At 37.7% G+C, this 18,298-nt stretch overlaps 2 protein-coding genes across 2 annotated transcripts in view; one reads left to right on the plus strand and one right to left on the minus strand.

Annotated features, from left to right (window-relative positions):
- The window catches only part of exoc4 (exocyst complex component 4), a gene marked incomplete in the record, with an annotated part of 120,461 nt that extends 108,538 nt beyond the window's left edge, over positions 1 to 11,923 (minus strand). The window contains 7 exon segments of the mRNA XM_014004799.1: positions 1,279 to 1,433; positions 1,546 to 1,646; positions 4,063 to 4,169; positions 6,162 to 6,355; positions 9,202 to 9,396; positions 11,091 to 11,280; positions 11,807 to 11,923. Coding sequence (XP_013860253.1) covers positions 1,279 to 1,433; positions 1,546 to 1,646; positions 4,063 to 4,169; positions 6,162 to 6,355; positions 9,202 to 9,396; positions 11,091 to 11,280; positions 11,807 to 11,886 — 1,022 coding nt within the window.
- A 4,007-nt stretch (positions 11,924 to 15,930) lies between these two features.
- chchd3a (coiled-coil-helix-coiled-coil-helix domain containing 3a) overlaps positions 15,931 to 18,298 on the plus strand; it is a 67,438-nt gene continuing 65,070 nt past the window's right edge. The window contains exons 1-3 of the mRNA XM_014004802.1: positions 15,931 to 16,164; positions 17,387 to 17,614; positions 18,137 to 18,230. Of these exons, the coding sequence (XP_013860256.1) occupies positions 16,084 to 16,164; positions 17,387 to 17,614; positions 18,137 to 18,230 (403 nt within the window). The 5' untranslated portion in view covers positions 15,931 to 16,083. The remainder of the gene's footprint in view (positions 16,165 to 17,386; positions 17,615 to 18,136; positions 18,231 to 18,298) is intronic.

The raw sequence follows: 18,298 nt of genomic DNA on the forward strand, positions 1-18,298 counted from the left end.
AGAAGCTGGATCACTAAGGAGGTGGCTGAGAACATAAACCTGTATGACCAGGCTACACACTGTTTAAGCTATAAAGAGTTTAAGTGTCGCCTGCTGGTCTGCAGTGCTATAAAATATAGTGTGCAATATTCAAGACCATTGTTCCCTACAAGTGGTACAGCCAATGGAGTTTCCATAGCAACAAGCATTGACTTTAAATTGAAGCGAACATAGAGAGAACAAGCGGCATACGCATCCAAACACAAACACACGCAAAAGTGTTAAGTGCTCGCACACGTACACATGCAGGGAAATTCAAAACAATCAGCGAGGAGTAGAACTGAAAATGAGCTACATGGTGGCCTATTACGCTGAGGTCAGATGAGATTCAGCAGGCGGACGGAGAAACAATGCAGACACGGCTTGGAGAAAACACCCCTGACAGAAAACAAGACATTCCTCTTAAATGGTTCAGGATCAGTGGACTGAGACCTGTGTTTCTCAGGACTGGGTGCTGCGTGTGCGCGTCTGCGGCAGCTAACGTGACCGCTTTGAAAATGCGGCAGTCTGATGCGGCAGGTGAGAAATTGCGTGTCTGCGGGTGTGTTTAACCGTGACGTGTCTTTGTTTAAAGCAGCGGAGGATCTGTTTTCATGGTCTGAGGCCCGTGTGTCTACACTAGCCTTTGCTGTGTTTCACATCTGTCTGACTATGAACACTGGGGGACTGATCAAAACATGTTGTCGTCTGCCTCTACAGTCGGCTGGTGATATATCTACAAAACCCCCAATGCAGTCAGCATATTAATATTGATACAATAATCAGCTCTAGTGTTTTGGTTATAATCTACAGGGAGAAACTCGTTTTCAGCCCTTACCAATCAATGAAATAAACGGCCACTTTTATTCACCAACACCGAGAAACTGAGCCTAATGGGAATACTATGAGTACAAAGGAATAGGCTAACGTGCATCTTAATAAAACTGATGGGAATACAAGTGGCAGCTTTATTAAGGTGTCTTTTAGAGAGAATACCAATAGCCTTGTACTTCTGTTTACTCTGATCATCTGTTTTTAATATTGTAAGAGCTACTCATTATTCCTATCAGGATACCATTATAATTTTCTCATATGGCTTGGCTTTCATCTTTTAATTTAACTGCTGTACAATGCTCTTCGCAGCTATCTAATGACTGCACTATGCTTTTAAGTATTAATTTCCAGTTTTCTTTCTTTTAATCTTCCTCTTTCCAGAAACCCTTTTCTCTCGTGAAGCTAATGATAACTAAGTGCTTGCACCTTGGTTGGCTTTCCTGGGCCAGGTTTTCTCCCCTCTGGTAAGCATGGTCGGCTATCTGAGTGGTGGATCTCTTGACGATCTGTTTCAGCTCGGGCTCCAGCCGGTCCATTATGGCTTTGACTGTTTGCGGGAGTTTATTCAGTTTGGCTAAAGCCTGGAAACAAAGCAAATGCACAAGATATTCCTTAAAGTAGAAACAAAAAACCAAATGTAGACAAACAGGTAATTTTAGCTTGGGAAAGTATTTTTGTAAGAATTGTGTGTACCTTGATAAGGATGCCCATGAATTCAGCACTGTTTTCCTCTGGATCCACCTCTGAAAGGTCAGCTTGGCTCAGTTCTCGAATATCCTGCTGCAGCTCATGCACTAAAAAAAGAATAAGTGTGTATTAAATACTTATACAAAACTCATATTTTTAATACGAAAAATAGAAAACTATAAATTAGTGGTGATTGTATCGTCCTGTTTTAACAATCTAACCCACTGTTCAAAAACAAATTGATAGCTTTCAGTGTATTAATTTTCCTTTAAGCCCACACACCTGCACTCCCAACCCACCCCCAAGCTCTCGGCAGCTGACTTAGCCACATTAGCAGCTAAATTGAGAATGGCAGTATCGAGTGATGCTCTAATTTCCATTAGATGGGGCCTCCCAATTCCCCATCAAAGCACGTTAGGAGAGTTAATGTTTATGGCAAGTTAATGGACTTTGGGTGTATTTCCTCTTTTCACCCATTCCGACTGCAGTTTGTGTAATAATTATGACAATTACTATCTACAAATGAGGTGCTCTAATGCTATTAGATAAAATGGAAAGCCAGGGCTATGATGGAAGCCGGTCGCTGTGTCGTGACCACAGTTGTTAACACGACGGTATACAGGCACTCACTGCCTGAAGGTGGCTAATTGCCAGAGTTCTCTGTGTAATATAGGAAAACTGTCTGAGCTTTTACTTTAGGTACACAGACCGGGGGGACCGAGCAGAAACTTATCAGTGAACGCAATAAATACAGTGGAGGTACAGTAAGATTCAGTTGTGATGAAACAGGCTATGTGAAGCTACAATGGGGWTATATAGACACAGTAAGCACTATAAATATCTACATTGAATATTAGACAAAATACAGCAAAAGAATATTTATTGCTTCAAGGAAACTTTGCCAAAATCTAAGAGGTATGTATGTATGTACAGCCGTGTGGTATCCACAGAACTAAAACCAGCGAGTCGTTAACTCACAATGCCAAGAGTGGGTGGTGGAAAAAAAAAGTGCCCGGGCTTTATATAAAAACTCTGAAACACCTAGGGAATGCCAAGTTATTGCTGGATTAACTTTTTTCATTATCTTCTTGTTTGTGTTCTCCTGTGCTCTGCCTGGAAGAAAAGTAGCGCTGACTCTACGCCCCTACAACCGWGAGAGAATTCATACATTTCTGAACACAGTTAGGATCTGTTTTATCAGCCTCCGTTAAAAGTCCTGGTTACTAGTCGGAGCATAATAAATGCAGCGCCCCTGCTGCGAATGCGGAGACACTGGGTGACTAATGGATATACGTAGGGGGCACGATGATTATAATATAAGCGAGGGAGATATATATTATGATCATAGTTGAGGATGTTGTGACATATACAGCGAGAGAGGAAAAGTGGGCGTTTGTCTGTGCGCATGCTTTGTGTCTATGCGAAGCATGCAAGATGTGTTTAGTTCTTTATAGGAGTCTGGATCAGCAGTTTTTGTTTGGGATCACTTATTTCTGCAAGAAAACCAGGAAATACAAAAGCACAACAACATGCAAATGAATATAAATTAGAGTGATGCTAATGACATCAAATCACTGGGGTGAGAACGCTGAAAACACAAGCTAAAATCCAAAAGCAATGTTTGTCAAATGAATCTGACAATACTTGTTAATGTATAGCACCACACTTATCCTCATGGGAGCAGCTTTATAGGAGACGATGCTTATAAATCACACTTTCACATTAAAATCATTCATTTGGGGTCTATATAAAGTGGAACTGCAACACTAAGGTCTGAATTCCTCCTTATTGTAACTCCATAAGCCCCTCTTTTACTTCTTTTCTGAGGTGTGTCTCAGATCAACTCCTTTTGATGCTGTCTCATTAAAATAAATCAAACAAGTCCCTTCAAACCCTGCTAGTCGTAAACCCTTCTATCAAGCTAGAATGGACCGATCTGGAAGATGGAGGTGAGCAGGGTTTGAAGGGACTTGTTTGATTTATTTTAATGAGACAGCATCAAAACGAGTTGATCTGAGACACACCTCAGAAAAGAAGTAAAAGAGGGGCTTATGGAGTTACAATAAGGAGGAATTCAGACCTTAGTGTTGCAGTTCCACTTTATAAAGACCCCAAATGTTGTTGGTAAGTCCAAACCTTATTTAGAAGTCTGTTGCAAATAATAAGATGCAATAGTTCATCACAAAAACATCATAGAAAATAGAGAAAACTGAACAGGTTGAAAATTATGATCTAAAAAGAATATAAAGATATCTATGCAGCACCGGGAGAAACTAAACTCAAATTTTCTGCAACCCTAGAAAATCCAAAGACACAACAAAATGCATTTAATGGCTAAAAAGTGGATTTTGCATTGCATATCCCTTTTAATGGACACAATGATGTATAGTTTTTGTGAAACCTCAAAAAGCTAGAACTTTTCTCTTTCTTTGTGTTACATCTTTTATGCAATCAACATTTTTATCCCTCAGTACACCCTCCTCTTCTTTTGTTTAATATGCTTTAAAGAACTATTTTTTTTACCACTGCTGGCTGGTGTGCTAAACTGCGAGGAATCCAAAAGCTTGCGTGGAGTTGAAAGGCCGCTCACTTCTAACACAGGCAACGGAGACGTGTCTTTAGTTATGGACCTGAGAGGGGGRAAAAAATTAGTTAAAATTCAGTTAAGTTTTAACTCAAACTCTTTATCAGATATCAAGAAAAAGCAATCCTGGAGTAAAACCTCTTTACAAGCAGACAGGTTATACAAATGCAAACACAGGTATGAACTTGCAAAACAAAAGCACTAATCTACTGTTAAGAACAAAACCACCTTCTATCTGTTTTGTAAGAATGGTGCTGCTTTCCAATGAGCCATTTATCAAGCTCAAGGTGGAAGCAATCCAGGCCCTTTAAGTTAGGCGGCATAAACACAGTGTGCCTGCTAAGTGAGTGGGTTGCATGGAGGCTGGCATGTTGTTAAAGGCAAACGAATACAGGAAGGCCAGGACCTGTCAGGAGCTGACCCTTATTAATAAATCACTGTGCTTTACCAACCCACTGCCACCATAATTACAGCAGCGCCACGGACACACACGTAAAAAGAGCAAACAACAAGCTCAATGAATGCTTTCCAAAGAACACTAAAATAACAAATGTGTGTTCAAAGCGTGTGGGCTGCATTATCTCTAATATATTATACAATGAAGAAACAGGCACTCAGGTCACAGTTAAACTCATAGTAGCTGTCAAACATTTTGAGTTGTTTAAAACGCAGCTGGTGTTAAACAAAAGAGGAGAATGATGTTTTTCTGACAGTAAAAACAAAAAAAAAAATCATGCCTAAAGCATTGTCATACAAAACACAACTTTTGCAGTTTTTACAGCAAAAGTTATCAAATTATTAACTGCATCCCACCTAACTGGTTTAAATTAAGTTATGGCTGTTCCGTGTCCAACAATAATCTATATGACATGCTTTTCATTTGATTCCTTTGAAGCTTCACTGTATAAGCAGGAAAAGCAACATTTTCTAGAAGCTGTAATTATTATCCACAGTAATGTTCTGTTTCCTGCAGCAAATAAATGGTAAGTTTGACTAAGTTCAGTGGAATCAGTCAGGTTTAAGAAAAATTGATACAGTTTGAAACGTAACATATGTTTCACCCCTTGTGAGTTAAGCACAAAATTAAGTAGGGAATTCAATTATCCTGCAAAAATTGTAAATGCTTAATGCTGAAAGAGTTTGCTTGATAGCTAAAAAAAAGTTTAGATTAGCCTAAAGATAGTAAAAAAAAGAAAAAAGTAGCTGAAATAGCTGAAATTATCACAAAAAAGGTGAATTCACCGGTAAAAAACCTAAATTAGCTAAAAACATGGAAATTAACAGAAAGCAACTGAAAGAAGCACAAAAAGTTGAAATTAGCAGAAGAATGGCAGAAAAGGTCAAACGAACAAATAAAAAAAAGTTTAAAASAGCTAAAGTCAGCAAAATAGAAGTTGAAGAAAGCTGAAGTTAGTTCAAAGAAACAAAAAAAAAGCATAACCAGAACAAAAGGTAAAAAATACAGTAAAGATTTATGACCAATTTAAAGGGTTTTAGGGATGTTGAAAACAAATCCATTCATTTTCAATGAAAAAAAAATGTCTGAAAAGAGTAAAGGGTAAAGTATAGTTTGCTGAAGTACCAAAAGTCATAGCTGGAATGTCCCGAGTTGAACATTTTTGATATAGAAATTATCGAAATAGCACAAACATTGCAGAATGGGATACAGGCCAAAAAACATACAGAAGAAAAAACAGATTCGGCATTCACAAAACGATAAAATCATTTTTTGTAGTTTTTTTTTTTTTTGCAGGCTTGTTGCAGTTTAACTTGTGCTTAAATCAAAAGGGATGTTACAAAAGATAAAGAAACGTAATGAAATTGAGAAAATGTTTTTATTTAAAAAAAGCAATGACAGCTGAAGAAAAATCGTCATTCATTCTTTCATTCATTCATTCATTTATTTATTTATTTATTTAAAAGGAAAATGCACATAATTTAATATTTTGTGAATATAAATGTGCCGGAATTAGCACAACAGCTAAATTTCATCCATGGTCATGTCATGTTAGATATAAAAACAGAAGTCAGTTCTTACCCCGGAACACGAGCAGCATTTTTGTCCTTATTCTTGAGTCCAAGACGACTCGTGGATTTGATGTAAAGGTGTCGGTGCAGTTCATCAATGAGCACTACGGGCAGCAAGAGCTTCTTGTTTTTCAGCTCCAGGCGCAAGTCTCCAAGCCCTTCAACCTGCAGCAAGGGGCCTTCTAAAGACTCCACTGCTGACACCTGCACACAACAACAACATGCCAACCAAGACGCATGTTAACCTTTGTTAAACCTAGCATGTTCTTCCCAATTTCTGACTGCTCTGGTGTCCAATGACATCATATGTTGGGAAATGCTTTGGTTTGAGTGTTTGCAGGAAAGTTCAAATGTACGAGCCAATACAGAAACCTGAATCTGACCCTGCAACCATTCTAAAAAAATGTTTCTGGTGAGAAATATACTAAGATAGGTGTGTGTGTATGGGTTTTTCCTACAACATGGGGAATTTTTTCCCCCAAAAAAGCAACCTCGTGGGGACCGAAGTGAATCATGGGGACCAATGCCAGGTCCCCATGGGTCCAAATGCAAATTATGAGTGCGGGGTTAGGTTTAGGACCAAGGTTTAGGTTAGTTTTAGGGTCAGGTAAGTACCTGTGAGGTTAATTTCAGGGTAAATGGTCAGGGTTAGGATATAAAGTCCAAAAAAAATGAATGGAAGTCAATGGAAAGTCCCCACAGGGTTCAAGAAAAAAATGTGTGTGTGTGTGTGTGTGTGTGTGCGTGCGTGCGTGCGTGCGTGCRTGCGTGYGTGTGCTGGGAGAGGGGGCACTTTTAATATGGGGTCAATTACAACCCGCAAATTTCATTAGAAAATTAAATCAACTACCTAAACTGAAGCAGTCACACTGAGGTAAACGATTCTCTTTTAATAATGACACTTGTATAAAAGCTCTTTTCTGAAAGATTGTAAGATCATTATTTTAAGGTTAAAAAAAATAGAAAACAGCAACAGCTTCTAATTATTAAAATAAAAAAATAAAAAACATTTGGCATTGTGGAGCTCCCTGTTCAGATTGTAGGTTCCGATGACTCAGTGTCAGATAAGTGGCAGAAAACGAATAGCTTGTTGAATAAACATCACATTCCATTTAATGCATTAMTTTGACAAAATGGATGTTTTATATTCAGCCTTTTAATTTGCATGTGATGATGTTGAATATAAACTAACTATATTTCCTTCCATAAAAAATAATGTAGGCATCATAGACGGTGACATGCATCCTAATGCTTGCAATGTATCATGCTTTATGGCAACAAGTGTCTTAGTGTGGATCTGTGCCAACATGTAATTTTGTGTTTCAAGAACAAAATGGCAAGATAAAARCACTTTTTTTTGCAAAGTCAGTACAAGGCAGAAAGGAGTAGTTAGTAGAGAGAGGAGAGGAGGGGTGGTTGGGTATGGTAGGAAGGGGGCATAGGTCAAGTGAGTATTGATGCAAATGAGAGTCATATTAGTGAGTAGATGAGCTAACGTGCTTCATGATCAGACTCCTTCAGCTTAATGTAACAACCCCCCTCATGCCTGCTACACTTTGCATGCTCTGCGTGTGTCTGAGGTATGTCCATGTATAATTATGTGTGTGATTGTATTTCAGTAAATCACTCAATGTGTGTGTGTCAGGAGGGGATGACAGAAAAAAAAGGCTGGTTAACATCATTAGAGACCAGTCCTGTCAGCGTAATGAGGAAGGCAGAGTCTCGAGTGAATTTGTGAGAGGAGAGGAGAGGAGAGGCTTCTCGTCATGTATCTGTTATGTACACCTGGATTATGAGATACAAAAGGAAGGGCATTTAAAAAAGGTGCAAAAATTTTCTACAACGTAAGCCAGTCTTGTTTTTAACCAAACCCATGAGATCCAATGCTGCTATTCATTATAAGACAAAGATCCTAGCTTGAATTTTAATCGTAAAAACCCCTAGAGAAAGGCTTCACAAAATAACATGCACACAATGTTAAGGAGAGTACACCACAGAGGAGGCTAGAATTATATCTGGCTATTATGGCAAAACAATACAAATTGGTGACTAAAAATTACAGAAGCAAAATTCAAGTAGAAGAAAAGGTTATTTGTTTAAAAGCAAATTAGATCTATTTATGCCAGGAAAATAAAAAAACTACAACAAAAGACCTTGATGCAATTATAAAGTTATATTCTAAAAAAATGAAAGTGATAAAACTTAGCTTGTTTAAAAGAATAACAAATCTAAACACATCTCAGCAATCATAAAGATCTGCTTCAGAAGGTGCAAGCTGAAGGTTTCCAGAGTTTGTTTCACAGCAAACAAAGCACATGTTTAAAGAGTGCATTCTACATGGTAATATCCTCATAAAGTAGATTTGAAATTTATAAAACTGAGACAATGAACTCAGCTGACTTTGAACTTTCTCTAACCTTTGAAACACTTTACTGAATGAGYACAGGTTGAATGAAGTTCCTTTTACTCTCCACCCCCACAAAAAGAATTCTTTATGGTCTTTTCGTCTCACCGCCATGTCTGTCCTTTTTTTTTTTTCCTTCTCCTCCTCAGATAACCCCATTCTAGCAAACTAATTATTACCAGAGTCTGGAGGAAGACGTGTGGGAGTGACATTGGGYGAGAAAGAGGAAAAAGGAAAGAAGCAGACAGATAGAAGCAGAGGCTGGTCGTTTAGTCCTCAACGCCATCCTTCACCTACCCCTGCTAAGGATGCTGCAAGCCACACATCAAAAGAACAACAACACACACCTGCAGCTTCCTAACTGCACTTAGATTATGTGAATTGCGCCCTCTGGGCAATTCAAGGCGAGAAAAAAGTTCTTTAAAGCAATAAAAGAAGCAAAGAAATAATCTTTAACTTGTGTTTACGCATGTGAATATGTGCACACCATGATTTTTTATGGCAGCCCATCAGTGTCTGATGTGTCAGCAGGTTTTCCTGTCAAATATTTCCTTCTTTAATTCCCAACTGTAAAACTCCTCCTTGCAAGTTCCTCAATTTTTTTATTTTTTATTTTTTTTTGTTTGTTTTTTTTCTGTGTACTCACCAACATGTCGGTGACATGAAGATAGTGCTTGCTCGCCATGTAGGTTTCCAGGCTCTGAGGGACCTGCTTGATACTTTCAATTTCATCCAGCAGCTGGAGGACGTGCTTGTGTTCGATGCCCTCGATCCACAGCTTCCTCAGCTCGTCCCGTTTACAGTGCAGCAGCATTTTACAAGACAAGAGGTTCTCCTTCACCTGCAGAGCAGAATAACACCAAGAATAGATAACACTGCTCTATGATGCATACATTTTTAAACCTTGTGGTGTATAGGAGTGAACTTTAATAGCACCCAAAACCAAGTAAAACAGTACGAAACACTTGCACACAAATTAGTTGTTTGTGTTTTAAGAACATTTTTTCTGTGATTAAGAATGTTAAAGAAAAACAACAAAATTATTTAAAAAAGTAAAATCCCTTATACTTGTAGACAGAACAGTCAGCACAACTTGGCTGGATTTTAACTTAACTATGGCAGAAAAGAAACACAATGACGTAAAAAAAAAACTTTCTGCAGAATGTAGAAATAAAATATTGCTTATGCTTAATCTGGGGATGTTGTCATTTCATCAGCARCTGCTGTCATTTTCTTCCCAAACCGCTGTGACCAGATTTTGCAAGGCTGCTCTGTGCATTTGCTTATAATTTCCTCCTGCTTCGTTATTTCTACGAGTTTCAACAAAGCGTGCCGACGCCGGGTAGTTAGCTACAGCCTCGTCTTCGAGTTTTTATTTTTTGTTGATGTGTTTTGAAGAGACAATTTTTTGAAAAGAGGATCAAAGTAAATCACCTGAGTTTTTCTAGTGACCCCTTAAAGAGATAAGCTGCCATGAAGAACATTATTTTATCTGCCCTTGTTCCAAATTTGATAATGATTTGAAACGTTGAAGTATGTTTTTTWAAATCCGGAACAGCGCTTGTTGCAAAGTGTGTTGGCACTCGTCTTTGTCACTTGACACATTTAACACGCTGTCATTGGTTGAGGAGCTTTGTTTACAAAACAGATATCCACATGGTTTTTAAATTGTTTTTATTTTCTTACTTTCTAAGACACATTAAGTTGATTTGATGCTGCAGTTTGCCTTGTAATGTTATTTTATACCTTTTCTGCTACTTTTGAATTGGCTGTTATTAAGTTTTATTAGGTTTTTTAAGGAYACAAGATGCTTCAGTTGTGGCTCCTAAACTGTGGAACCAGCTGCTCCTTCACATCAGACAGGCCTCAACTCTTGGGAATTTTTAAATCTCTTCTTAAAACACACCTGTTTTCAAAAGCTTTTAATGTAGTTTGAGAGTTGTTTCCCTGTTTATTAGGTCTGTTTTTATAGTTTTATCATTTTTGTTCTTTTAGCAATGCTTTGTTTTTAGTTTGCAATATGTGAAGCACTTTGGCCAACGGCAGTTGTTTTTAAATGTGCTATATAAATAAAGTTGATTTGATTTGATTCCTACAAAAAAAACAGAATGTGAATCATTTCTTAAAATTTCATGGCGATATCTTGAACACTGAGGAAGTTATGAGCAAAATTAGAAAACAGCAAGGTGAAATGGTCACAAAGACCCCATTGGTTCTGCTGTGAACTGCAGCAAGAAAACATGAGCTGATTTCACCTAAACAAACATCAATAACTTCCCTCATACTTCAGATAATCACATGATTTTGGTGTTATTTTGTATGATTTGAAATGTTCTTTTGGAACCCGCTGTCAGATTTAATATTGGTGTAGGATTAATAATTTATCAACATCCCTACTTAATCACAAACTCCATCATTATTGCTCTGAAATCCACAATAATCAACAATAAATTTCGCTGGGTTATTTTACGTTTATATATTTTTTCTGACTAATTTAGGCTTGTATTTATTTTCAGAGATGTCTCCCCTTCATACCTGTTTGATCTTGTTGCGGGAGCTGGTGATGCGCTCTGTGATGCTCTGGTAGGTTCGGATGGCGGTGGTAAGTTCAGCATAATGCTGAACAATCAGTTTATCTAAATCCCTATCGCACGTCTCGAAGGCGTCTTCGAGGCGACCCTTCTCTGTCTCTCTGTCCTGCACGTCATCACTGCTSGACAGAGTCCTGCAACAGGAAAGACAAAATGAATGATAAATAATAAAAACAGTATTGACAGCACTGTAGAAAACGATGCAGAATTGAATGCATTTATGTTTTGATGTGAAAGACAATACATGAAAAATTGGTATTTAAATATTTGTCTTGAGTGTTGCAAACTCGTTTCACAAAAGCAATTGCATTGCTACTAATAAACATAGTTCATGCAGAATTTAGGCACTGTTGAACCAGCTACTAAAAAATACACTCGTTATGAATGAAGATTAATCTCAAGTTTTATTTTCTTTGATAAATAGATAGGACTTAAAATGTACTGTTATTTAACATTATTCGTACAGCAACCGAGAATAAGCTATCAAATGAGCGTGTATTTCTTTCATATATTAATTTACAACACAGGAAGGATGTAGTTACCTCCCATAGCTAAACATGCTAACTGTCTAGCCTGAGAGTCACTGCAAGCACAATAAAAGGCTGCCTGTCGTCTTAACTGCGCTGCTAGCCTCGCATAAAGAATGTAAATTATTCTTACCTAATGACAGAGATGAGAAGGCCAGAGGGGTCCTTGTTTTTGCTAACAGCACTCCTGTATTTGCCTGAATCAGCTGCCATTTTTCCAGCTGCGGGATTCAAACAGGAAGAGAGAGAGTAAGAGATGCGCGAGGCTGCACGGTGGAACTCTGGGAGTTGTAGTTCTTAACGCGGAAATGCYATTCTGTGCCGAAGCAGAGTTTCACTGAGCTTCATTTGATGCCACTAATGTCAAACATAACGTGTTACTTGACCACAATAATATAGTGTGGTTGCTGTAAGCACATTACTAATCAAGAATCAAAATAATATTACATAAACTATATTAGACTGATAATGTAAATGTATAAATAAATGTATAAATGTAAATGTATGTGTAAAATGTAAGCCTTTTGCCATTTTTGTCCTACCCAATCATTACTTTTGATTAATATYGTATTTTTTTATCTTTAACTTGCACAAAGAACAGCACACCTTATTTGTTTATTAAATGAAGCTGCATGCAGAACGTTTGGATGAAGAAAAGCAAACGTGCACATTTTAAAAACAGAAAAATAAACTAAATGATAATTATCTTATATTCTACTTTAGTGCTGCAGCATTTCCGGTGAAGTCAAACAACCTTGGACTTTTATATTAAACAATATTATCTGATTTATTTTCAGTTGCCTAAAATACAAAGCATAAAAAAACAGCTTCTTTTGAACATATTCAGCCCAGTCCTCCTGAGACTGACAAGGTTGGGCAAAGGAGAACAGAGTCAAGCAGTGTAGGTCAGTGAGTTAATAGCTAACCCCATTTAGAACTTATATTGTGAGATTTTGCTGGGCTCCCCTGTGTTGTATCTCTGACCATATCTGCTTTACCATGGAGAACGGGAGAGAACATTGATTCTAGAGCAAAAGAGGTCGATCTCCAGCAGCCTTAGTCCTGATTGATGTGCCGGTGGAGTGACGAGATAACATTGCGGGTGATCTTTGTTTTTGAACCACCTCCCCAATAAGCAATTGCTGTGTCATACGATATAGCCTGTGCTTTATCTTCGTTTGAAAGACTCTCACATCCCAGGTCCAAGTTTAATTTCAAAGCTCTTATCACCTAACCCCCAAAACCATGTCTCATCACTTCAAATAATTTACTTTTTTTTCCCTTTTATCTTTTCAATAATGCAGGTCTGTCTCAGTCGACACCACTCTGGCCTTCTCACCTGATTAATACAAAGGTAATGTGATCTTTGGCAGACATACTTATGGGATCTACATAAAAATAAAAGAAAATGCTGCGGCAGCTACATTAGTGTCCATCTAATATTCAAGCGAAAGATTATGCTGTGGGGTGTAATTCCTCTGGTATAATGGACTCTCTTATGGTAGCGTAAAGTGTTCAAGCATTTATTTTGTGTTTCTTGAACAACCATGTTAAAACAAAAACCTTAAAGCAGGTTATTTTCTTGATTTTTTTTTTCAAACATGCCTGAAAAATAAAATAGGACAAAAGGATTTTCCTTCTCAGTAGCGTACTTTGTTAAAGTATGTAATGGATTGCATCTGGGAGAGACTTTCTAGATTATTTCCGCTGAGCTGAATCAAATACAAAATGAGTCTCATATCATCTACTTCTATCCTTAAGGGGTACAATTATGACCTCTGCAGAAATGACACAGACAAATGTAACCATTTTTATTCAGAGCCACCTTGTTGGTCTACATCGTGAAACAAAACCTGATTTCAGTTCTTGGAAAGCGTTCTTTTAGTACTCACTGAGCAGGATATTTAATACTAAGTATTAACTAAGTAATAAGTGAGTTATTGAAATACAAACTAAAATATTATTTTATCTGAGCAAGTTTTCCAGACATTTTTATGAATATTAGCTATTTTCTGGGTCACTCAAGTAAATTCTATGGCAACAATATTAAAAGAAAAAATGTAGTAATGGCAGACAGATAGAAAGAACTGTCTAAAAATGCTGTAACGTAATTTTAAATTAAACAAATGTGCCTTTTTGTTAACAGAAGACAACTACAAAATGACACAAAAGGGTAAGTCCCTGTTTGTTGCACTGATTATGTAAAAACAGCATTACACGCCAAACACCACAGCTGAGCTGCTTGGCTAAAATAATGCAGACTTTTTTTCTCTCCACACTGTGCCATTCAGCCTTGCTGCTTTCCATAAGCACCATATTCAATGCAGCCCGAGGCATTTCAGAGCACGCCCCAAGGACATTACTGCACATTATAATTCTTTATTGCATCATCATTTCGTTGCAGAATTCCTGCAGCAATGAGTGAGTACTCTATGGGGATTGGAAATGTGACAAAAGAAGAACTATTACAATTTCTTTCATTACAGAAAATCCCAGCAGATGCAAAACAATGATTCTTTACAGTAGTGTGTAATATATATAAATGAGTGACAGGTTAAAGGAAAAAAAATAAAATAAAAACGAGCCCTTGAGAATAGCTTCAAATAAAAGTTTTTGGTCAATGAATATATTGTGTGAAATGATTTATATCAGCCTTCAGTTTTCATGGAATTTCCCAATAATAACCAGAATCAACTGCATTGAATTTTTAAAGGGGTTTTTATTGATTCATTTTCTTTTACATCATATCAAACAGATTGCAGAAAACAAAACTACAATAATAGGCAGAAAGGAGTATTATTACAATTGTGCTGGGGTATAATATATCAAGTTTACAGGCTTATTCTTATGAACTGTCATTTTTTTTCTGCTCAAGGCAAATCAAACTTCCTGCTTGGATTTTAAGCTTTGAGAGGCTCTGTGGGTTTGCTCCAGATAATGTATAAAGTATGTAGAAAATGAGGCAGTGTGGCAAACTGGGAATCCCTCGGCGGAATTGGAGTTGATTAGTTTTCAACGTGAATGTAAAAGAATGAACCTTTTTAATGCAATAGTTTTACTGATTATATTGTGTAGCTTTTGGCAAATGTTTTAACATATTTGTATTTGAAATTGTTTGATTTTAGATATTTTCTGAATCATTGTTTCTTGTGTTTTAATCATTGTGGTCTTGTTTGTTGTGTAAAGCATGCTTCTATTACATCAATTATATCTTATGAGCATGCTTTCAAGTTTTTCCTCTTGCTCAAAGAGAAAAAAACTAATTCAATAACAAGTCCTCTTTTTAATTATTGTCCCCCCAAAACAACATTTATCTAGAGAATTGATTTCTTCCTTGAAGAAAAAAACGTGCTCTCACAAAAATAAATTAATTTGAATTGTATTTGTATTGACCTCAGTTGTGAATTTCATCAGTTTTTTTTTGTTGTTGTTCTGCAGACCTCACAGTGTAAATAACTAATTTTTTGTGGCAGCAGTTATTAGTGAACTCCAGCTTGAATAGTGTAAATCCCATATCTTATATTAAATTGTACTACAGTCCAACTCTCATAAAAGATAACTAGTTTAAAGCAAGTAATAATCAGTTTAGCTGCAATCTGATTCATGACCATTTTACTGACATGAATATCAATTTATTATACACCTGAAAAAAATAGGTAATTTTAGATATTTTTCTGCTAACGTGTTTTTTCTTAATTATATTATTGATATCAGATGAAAAAATAATGAAAATATTATTAGTAACAGAGTAATAACAAGCACAAGCTAAAATAGTGAACAAGAAAAGTTTACATCCACAATATCAGCAAGTGTAAGAGCATTACATTTACCAAATAAAATAAATACATAAATAGACTCCTGATCTATTTGTTTGTGTTTGTGTTTTTTTTTATTTTTCTGTAAGTATAAGCAAATAGCCTATAAGAAAATTGTTCAAATACCTGCGTTGAATTGAAAACATACACAACTGTATATCAGAAATAAATTATTTTATCATTTACATTAGAAATTATGATGTATATTAATTATAGTTCGTATGGCAGAATGACAAAATATTAATTTGAACCTATAACGCAGCTGTAAAGTTGAAAATAACTCTCAGTGACCACAAACATCATTGAAAAGTCAAAGGGAACCTGCTGCATGTCACATTCTCACCCCGCCCACCTGCTAAGAACAACCAATGAACGTTGCCGACATACAGACCGGCGAGTCTTCTGTCCTATCAGCTCGCGCGTCCTTCACGAACGTCATGCTAAGGAAGTACAGCAAGCACAGTCCTGAAACTGTGGAGTTTGGGCCCCAATTTTATCTGGCGAGCCAAACAAAAGCAAAAGTGGATGTCTAAATTTCATATTACATGTGACAGAGATAACGGACACTCGTAATAACCTCTGCGGTTCGACAGTCATGGGAGCAAACAACAGCACCCGGCGAGTGTCATTTGAGTCTGATGAGAACGATAATATAGTAGAGGTGAAGGGCATACGGGTAAGTTACACGGTACAAACTTGTCTGAAACAGGTTTTATGAATGAAATACGAATAATGCTGTAATAATGTGCCAAAAAAAAAAATGCCGCGGGCTTATCCAAAGGCTAGGTAAAGCGCTTAGAGACTTGGCACATGGATTGGAAACCTGTGAAAGCTAAAGCATGATTTAAGTTAGGGTAAAAGTTGAATCCAGTGTTTATATGCGCAGTAAACTTAATGTTGTAGAAGGTTGTGTAACGGTAGTTTAATTTTAACAATATTACATAGCTCCGTGATACACTGTTTCTTTGTCTATTGTGCTATTTAATGTAGATAGGTGCTATTTGGAAGCTTAGTAATTCACCTGTGTCACTTTCAGCTGCTGTTAAATATAGATGGAGAGGCTTTAGCCAATCAGATAAGACTTCAATAAGCATGTCTGTCTATTATTACTCACTTGGTAAGTCAGTACAAAACGACTGCTGTTTTGTCCTGTTTATCTCTGCACTGTTGCATATTTCTTCTGTAAATAGAAACTGTTTCCCTATAAACACTATTTACCATAGAAAAATATGCAGTATTTATGTATGTAGAAATCTATCAGAAGAGGAATAAAAAGCTTCCTTAGTTTATAGTCAGGATAGTAGTAAAACTCATTTTCCTAAATAAAAGTTGGGATACTGTATAAAATGAAATGAATAAACAAATTAAACATCTCTCAGTTTTTTGGGTTGATTGCCAATGGGTTACTGTAAGAAACAAACACAGAATGCATGGTTTTTTTTAGATGTGAAGGTGACAAATGATTCAGTTGCCTGCRCCAACATATTTTTGCCAATTCTTTAATTTAGGAATAATGGCGTAACCTTTGAGGTTTTCTCAATCACTGTATTAAAGCAACAGAYCCAGAGATAAAGAAGAATGACCTGGATTTGTCAGCCTTTTAAATGGAATCTCTGCCTGGGCTCAGGGACACCTATTCAACAGCTGAAATAGCTTATCTCCAAATATTAAAAACCAGTTTGCTTTCAAATCTACAGCAGGTCCCAAGCATTTGTRGAGAGCAGTGAGCTTACCTAAGCTGTCATACATAAGCTGGACTTGTGAAATGTTGCAGAGATGTTTTAGAGAGGTGACATGCTGGGAATACGTTCAGATATATTTTGTATTAATATTTAGAAAAAAACAGACTAATTGTTTGCGTCCTTGGTCTTTATTTTGTACTTTTTTACCATTCACAGCTTTCCGAAAATGTCATCAAAAGGATGAAAGAACCTGCTGCKCCTTCCAAACCAAAACAGCATGCTCCCACTTCTGCATCGTCTGTGGCACCCAACCTCGCTCCATCTCCCTTCCTGCAGCCCATGCCTCAAGCCTCGTCCGCTCCACCTGCCCTTGTTGAACCCGTTCCAGCTCCTGCTGCCACAGAGACTGTGGCTGCACCTCCTCCTCGACCTCCCACAGACCAGGTAGTGGCACCTACTAAAGATGATTTGGTGCATGCACCTTTATCATCTTCAGCTTCTGCTAATGCTGYCGCTGATCCCGCTTTTAAATCTGTAGCAGCACCTCCTCCTCTTGTTTCTGTTGCCTTGGTAAGTTCGCCAACGTCTCCCTCTCCTGCTCCCACTGAACCGCTTACTTCTGTTTCCTGCCATGCTCCAGCTGCTGTGGAAGCTATCACTTCACTTGCTTCCCCCCCTGCGGTTGAAYCCTCTCCTCCTCTCAAAAGTCAACCCATTTCTTCTTCTCCTCCRTTAATCAAACCCATTGCACCTCCTGCTTCTCCGTGTGTTCCTGAACCCGTAACCTCTCCCCCTCTTCCCAAATCAGAATCCCCGTCTTCCCATCTTGTTTTCAAGCCTGCCACCATCTTGCCAGCATCSGTGCTTCCTTCAGGGGACTCTTTGTCCCCGCAGCCTGCTGAGCCTTTAGTTGCACCCCTCCTGCCAGTGTTAACTGCTACTAGTGAACCCATTTCACCTCCTCAGCCCGCAGTGCATCCATTTTCACCTGCTCCAGTCCCCGAGCCAGCGGTAAGGCCTGAGTCAAGTCCAGTTCCACCACCTGCTGCAGCACCGGCAGGTGAGTTTTATTCTGTGTGGCCTAACATCTGTGTGTGTGTGTGTGTGTGTGTGTGTGTGTGTGTGTGT

Source organism: Austrofundulus limnaeus, unplaced genomic scaffold, assembly GCF_001266775.1.
Source record: "Austrofundulus limnaeus strain Quisiro unplaced genomic scaffold, Austrofundulus_limnaeus-1.0 Scaffold26, whole genome shotgun sequence".
NCBI lineage: Eukaryota > Metazoa > Chordata > Actinopteri > Cyprinodontiformes > Rivulidae > Austrofundulus > Austrofundulus limnaeus.